Below are 6,396 nucleotides of genomic sequence, written 5' to 3'. Positions count from 1 at the left end.
GGCTTAATTAAATATTTGTAAAGCCCTTGAGGCACTCAGAGGAGTGGTGCTATGGAAGTGCAGTGTTACTAGAGGCTTCACACTTTTAAGAGGAAAAACAGACTCAGACTTTAAGACTAGTAGACTTTCAGGTCAGAAGGGAGCATTATGATCGTCTAGTCTGATCTCCTGCACAACGCAGGCACCTCCTGCAAAGCTGAACCCAGCTGTTAGAACACCCTTAAGAAAGTGAAAGCGGAAACCCTGCAAACAGTTAGGTTTTTAATCTGTGATTGCTGCAAGCTGACCACAGCCTCCGAGGAAACGAGTCACACGAGTTATCTGCGTTTAAGACTTAAGTTAATCTAGATAGTTCTCCGCTGATTGATGGTTACTCAAGTTAAGAACTTCTCACCATCAACCATGCTCTTGTTGCAAAGGCAGGATCACAAGGGTGGTATATATTGGTGTTATGATGCAAAACTGGAATGCTTCTTCTGCAATTAAAGCTGCACATTCCAAAGAGAACAGTACCTAGCTGTGCACACAGACACACACATGCACACGCAAACACACAAAACAAAAATATTTAGCATGCAAATACACTAGGAGCAGACTACAGCTTCATTTGAAAACCACAGTGTCTACACATACGCTGGCTTGTCATTTTAGCCCGTTAAGAATGTTAGTGATTAACTCCCCTACACGCAAATGCAGAGCTGAGGATATAGTTTTTCCAGTGTTTTCAAAAATTAGGGAAGTGCATTTAAAAATACGTTGTGTTGGCAAACTCTGAATTTGGCTAAGAAAGCAAAAGGAGAAAACAAACATTCCAAAGTATTGTAAAATTTATTGTATAAGTATTGCAGCTTTTAGAATGACATATAATTGCCACTATCGGTTACTGTTACACAATAAGCGTTTACAACAGATTCTTGTAACTTGGCATCAGAGTACATATTCATACTAAACCAGCAAAATATAGATAAGTACTGCATTGCATGTGCTGTCAATAGTTTACATAAGTTTAAAACTTGAACAGAATTCAGGATACAGGACTGCCTATAACAAACTTCAAAGCCAAAGCAATGCAACTGGAAGTTTAAGAAAATATCAATACAATGAAATGTGACTATAAGGCAGGCAAATTAGGACTTTAATGTCGTCCTTCATGAGCTTCTATAGTACAGCAAAAATTTGAAGCACAGTTTCTGGAAAACTCTCTCTTTTTTTTTTTTTTGTAGCTTTGTGTTGTACATAGAAAATCGGAGCGGACAGAAGAGAATAAAAATTCATTCTGTTCTTGACTAACATTGTTTATGCCACACATCTGGATTCAGTCGTTTTTCAACCCTTAATAAAAACGTTGGGCTTTTATTTTTTTTTCAGTATAGCAGTTAGTGCAATTTTATTGATTCATATGCATACAAAAGGGGTCATTTCCCAAGAAAGCAATCAGTTCTCCTTACTCCCCCACTTAAGATAGAATGAATTTTAAAATACTTAAGGAAACAATGCACTAGATTAGTAAAGCTGATATTCCAACTGTTGAAATCAAGGGTTGTGAAGGGAACTTAGTTTTACCAGTGTTAGAACCAAATAAAACCCATTCTTCCTTGCCATCCTTATTTAAAAATCCTTGTTCACATTGCAGTTCACTAAGTTTTGGTGGCACTTTATTGAAGAATGCTGTTTGCCCTACTAGAAGATACAAAGAGAAAAAGGTAACATGACTTTAAAGCTAACATGTCAAACTTCTAGCAAACAGGCAGATTGGGACAAGAGGTTGCGAAGCATAAGCAATGTCTTGTTTCTTCTGCTTTTGTTAAATTAAAAAACAAGTGAAAGGGTGCTCCTTCTTAAAGGGCTTCAAACTGTTCCCCCTCCCATTCCCTGTAACACCAACAGCAAATCTCCCATTATGGTCCTACACTACAGGAGTCAAACAAGTTCAAGTACAGTTCTCTCATCTGCAGAAAGGCAGGGAGAAACCAAGGGCAAAGATACATCAGCTGTTGTGCGGCACGGCTGGTTTTCAGTAACTTGGTGGTAATATGGGATATCAGTGTTCACTAGAAATGGACCCTGAGCCAAAAAAAGTTAGACTATGATTCCTAAAACCCTGTTAGGATCTTGGGGTTGGTTTGGGCCCCATCTTGAGTATTTGGGTAACAAATACATGGATTACACAAAGCGGAAAGAGGATTTAGGGGGAAAAATGACTGGGGGTAAATCCTGGCTCCAGTGAAGTCACCCAAAGTTTTGTCATTGACTTCGGAAGAGCTCAGAATTCACCTGAAAGGGTTAAGTGCTGTTGGAAACTAGATTGGTTGGGATCTGTGGTTTCCCTTTCCATATATGCCCATATCTAAATCCCTGTTGATGGACGTTAAGGATACCTTGTTGGAAGAAAGGATAGATTCTTTTTGTCTTTGTGCAATAGATGAGTTGAAAGAGGAATTCCTTTTCATTGAAAAGTCAATGTTTTGAGCCTTCCTGCTTATACAGACATATCTTCTGCATACAAGAAAAACAAATGAAAATACTCTTCCTGGGAAATAGTTGGGATGGGGGAGGGGAAAAAAAGTGAAAAGTGAAAATTAGATTCTGTATGTTGACCAGCTCTATTTTCACTATTCTTTTTAGAATCCTCTCCTGCCAACCCCCATTAGACAGTTCTTCAGGAGAGCCAGATATCTTTCTGATTGATTTTACAGGTTTTTGGGGCATGTTAATCCCCTCTTTCCCCCTCCCAATGACAAGACAGTTCAGTTACTTAACAACCTCCAGTCCGGATAACGCTTCCATATTTACTATACAGTTTTAGATGTGATGCACACTCCACCCAAAACCTGCTGAGGTAACCATTTTTGTAGCAAACAAACTAGTTAGACTACGGAACAAACAAACAAACAAAAAAGAAAACCCAACAATACTATTCACGCATTTTGGCTCAAGAGGGCAGTAGATATTATGTTTCAGTTTGTCTTTTGGTTGGTATCTCATTTACAATATCCACCACAGTTTCCTACCCCTGGAGTAGGATATGTGCATAAATGTATTCAAGTTACCTTACAAACAGTCCATGAAAACAAATGGCAGAAAGGGAGCACCTTACATGGCTAGGCACATCAAACTGGGTCTAGTGGGTGAAAGGGAGCATTTAAAGAAGCAGTACCCCTTTGAAATACATAATGGGAAAATTTAATGCAAGGATCTAAAGGTCAGGAGACCAGACCCTGGTAACTCAGAACACTAGCAAAGATTTGTTTCTCCCTCTTTAAGGGGAGGGTTACTGTTTCTTTAATAAGGCACTAATTAGACATGTTACATAAAGGAAAGATAAATTTTAAAAACTTGTATAAATTCATCAGTTTTGTACCTTTCATGACAAACTAGATTTATTCCTTTGCATGACTTTTTTTTGTTTTGTTTTTTGTTTTCTTGTTTTGAAGGTCAACAAAATTTAGGTGACATGACTTGTACAGTTATGAAGATTTCAAGAAGCTGTGAAAAAGCAGGCAGTGATACTGCGAAGGTACTGGACTACTACCAGGCAAAAACAAACAAACAAAAAACCAAAACAAAAAAAAAACCCAAACAAAACAAAAAACCCACAAGCAAAAACAAAGTAATGATCAAACTTCAAGTTCATCTATTCATTATCTCCTTTAAAATATATATAAATATTGTTCAAATGGTCAAAACTTCAAAACTGTTCTCATGGTTTGTTTGTTTTCAAGTAATAGGAAAAGTTGCTTAACAACAATAGTTTATAGTTATTGCCTTTATATCTTTCATTTATGTTACTCTACTAGTTAGCATCCTGCAGAAAAAGAAGTTACACCTCCTTGTAAAATCTTCACTCTTTGTGGTTCCCCCATCTGACCCTTCCTCACATTTGTAGATATCCTCTCCCAGCAAATGGAGAGGTGTAGCTCAGCTAATAACATCTGCACACAAGGTAGCGAGAACAATTATTCCCTTATGTGTGTTCTCTCTCTCTCTCATATTTCACACTGTCACATACAAATTCACCACAAGGGTAAAACGTCTATCCGATATCCACACAATAGAAAAAATGTAAACAATAGCACAGTAAGACAAAATGCTTATGAAACAAAGATAAATTAAAAACACATCCAATGATTTTGAGGAGGTGCTTGGAGGGGGGGAGGTGGAACCTTGACATTGAGGGACAAGGGATGGTGCTTGTTTCGAATGAAGAAATATTCAGAAGAGGTAAAGGGTTTTGCTTCTAAAGCATTAAGCATGGTTTCGTTAGCCTTTATTTAATACATCACAGGAGCAGATTCATTTCCATCTATTGTTTTTTATGCCTCTTTCTTTAAAGTAATAAAAAAAAAACAGTTAAAAGCCAGAGGCAGCGTACAAGGATTGCAGACATTTATGCAAGACAATTGCACTGTTTTATTCCAAATAAAAGTTTTGCAGTTTGACATCGTATGAAAATGACATGAACAAACTGCAGACTGTTCAGCTTGTTTCAGTGTCCCATTTAAAAACTTATCCAAAAAGCCAGACTTCCATTACGTTCCCGTTTACTCACAGGCACCTCAGTAACCACCGCTTCCTCTCAAACCAGGGCCCTTCAGTTTAATATTTAAAGAAAAGCAAAAAAAAAAAAAAAAAAAAAAATCATTGTTTTCCTTCAGACCGAAGCTTATTCCCTCCCCCCACCCCGCCCCTCAAAAAAAAAAAATAGAAGTTGTCCCCACCCACCCACCTCAAAAGTAATTTTTTTTTGCTTCTGTTGTTTTTAATTCACAGAAGTGTTGAGAGTTTTTTTTTTAAAAGTGTTTTTTTGTTTAACTCCAATAATCCTAACTGGCAACATACATGCAAACACACAAACTCCTCTTGTTCTATCGGGAATGTATAAAGCAGTGACTATCATTAAATGACCCAGTAGCAGACTGTCCTGTATGGGTAACACTCGGGTGACTATGGAAATTGAAGATTTGCATAAGATGCCGTCTCTCTTGCAATGTTACTTCCAGGGTTGCCACTTTAACTTTAGGATTTTCCACCCCCTTCCAGCTAGTTTGTTCTTCACTTTGAAATGTATCCCTTAACAGTTTTGTGGTAGACATGATAGAGGCTTTGACCAACACAAGCACTGACATATTTATATTAAAAAATAGTGCAAAATTTCAACATTTATATAAATAACTCTAAACCCCTGCTTTTGATTTTTTCTGGTTTTTTTCTGCTGTTTTTGTTTTGTTTTTTTTTGTTTTGTTTTTTTTTTTTTACAATGTAATACATACTTTTTGAGTTGGCACTCAAAAAATTGCCATTTTTTTCCTCCTAGTTCAGAAAACAACAAAATTTTTTTTTAACTAGGCCTCTTCTAATACAAAAATACTCCTGCTCCTCACACATACAGTTTCTCTTATTTTTTAATATATATTTATATATATATTGCAGATCTTTAAACAAAATGTTTTTGTGCAAATATTTTTTTTTAAAGTTAAGTGAAATAAAAAAAAGCATCCACACACACAGCTCAACTAGAAACAACAACAACCAACAACAACAACAAAAAATGAAGGACTACGGTTGATTCTTTTTTTTTTTTTCCTTTTTAAACTTCTAGATGCAGCTCAATAAAGAAACGGTTTTGCAAGCTTTCTTGGCTTGTGCATTCAGACCAGACATAACAAGTAAATATTATACACAGAGTGGTAGGGGAGGGCTTCTTATTTTTTGCTCGTCTTCCCCAACTCTCTCTTTTTTTCTTTTAATGAGAAGTGCAGAGTGTTCTTACTTTCATGTTTGATTTTATTTTATTTTAAAAGGGATGCCCTTTTTGCTTCTCTTTATCTTTGTTCCATGCGGTTGTGCTCTCGAGGCCATTGATTTGTGAATGGTGGAGTCTATTGCCCTCCAGTATCGAGGGCATGCCATTGTTGTTCTGCTGGTGCTGGAAAAACGTAGAGCCCGGATAGTGACCTATCACCTCACTGTAGGTTGGCGGCGGTCCTTCCATTCTACCATTGCTTCCATAGCAGGTCGCGCTGATGCCAGAGTTACTGCTGGGTGGGCAAGGCCCTCCAAACACTGAATTATCTATCAAGTCACTGTCGAAGATGGTTCTATTAGGAGGGGCCCGGACCGATTCTCTGTTTAGTTCCATTTGCTGCTCTGGATCTCGGAGTTGTAGTGTGCAGGGTCCCTGGTAAGGGGGCGGCTCCTCTCCATCTGATAGGGAGATGGTGGGTGGGAGATCAATCTCGTGTTGCATGTAGGGGTACGTTGGCTGGAATCTATTAAAACGGTCCCTCTGCAAAAAGGATGGAACTGATAGTCTGTCTGTGGGTCTTGGAGTGTAGATTTGCTGCTGAAGACAAAGGAGAGAGAGTGAGTTTTGGAACATTTCAGCCTGTATCATAG

At 37.8% G+C, this 6,396-nt stretch overlaps 1 protein-coding gene across 5 annotated transcripts in view; it reads right to left on the bottom strand.

Annotated features, from left to right (window-relative positions):
- Positions 1-809: 809 nt before the first annotated feature.
- The window catches only part of PMEPA1 (prostate transmembrane protein, androgen induced 1), a 67,126-nt gene continuing 61,539 nt past the window's right edge, over positions 810-6,396 (bottom strand). For 4 of the 5 annotated variants that reach the window (XM_007059774.4, XM_037915667.2, XM_043526990.1 and 1 more), the window contains one exon: positions 810-6,343. In XM_007059774.4, coding sequence (XP_007059836.2) covers positions 5,795-6,343 — 549 coding nt within the window. In that variant the 3' untranslated portion in view covers positions 810-5,794. The remainder of the gene's footprint in view (positions 6,344-6,396) is intronic. The other variant, XM_037915665.2, reaches the window with a different exon arrangement.

Source organism: Chelonia mydas, chromosome 13 (genome assembly GCF_015237465.2).
Source record: "Chelonia mydas isolate rCheMyd1 chromosome 13, rCheMyd1.pri.v2, whole genome shotgun sequence".
Lineage (NCBI taxonomy): Eukaryota > Metazoa > Chordata > Testudines > Cheloniidae > Chelonia > Chelonia mydas.
Note: the sequence above shows the minus strand (reverse complement) of the source record. Positions and strands in the feature narration are given on the sequence as shown.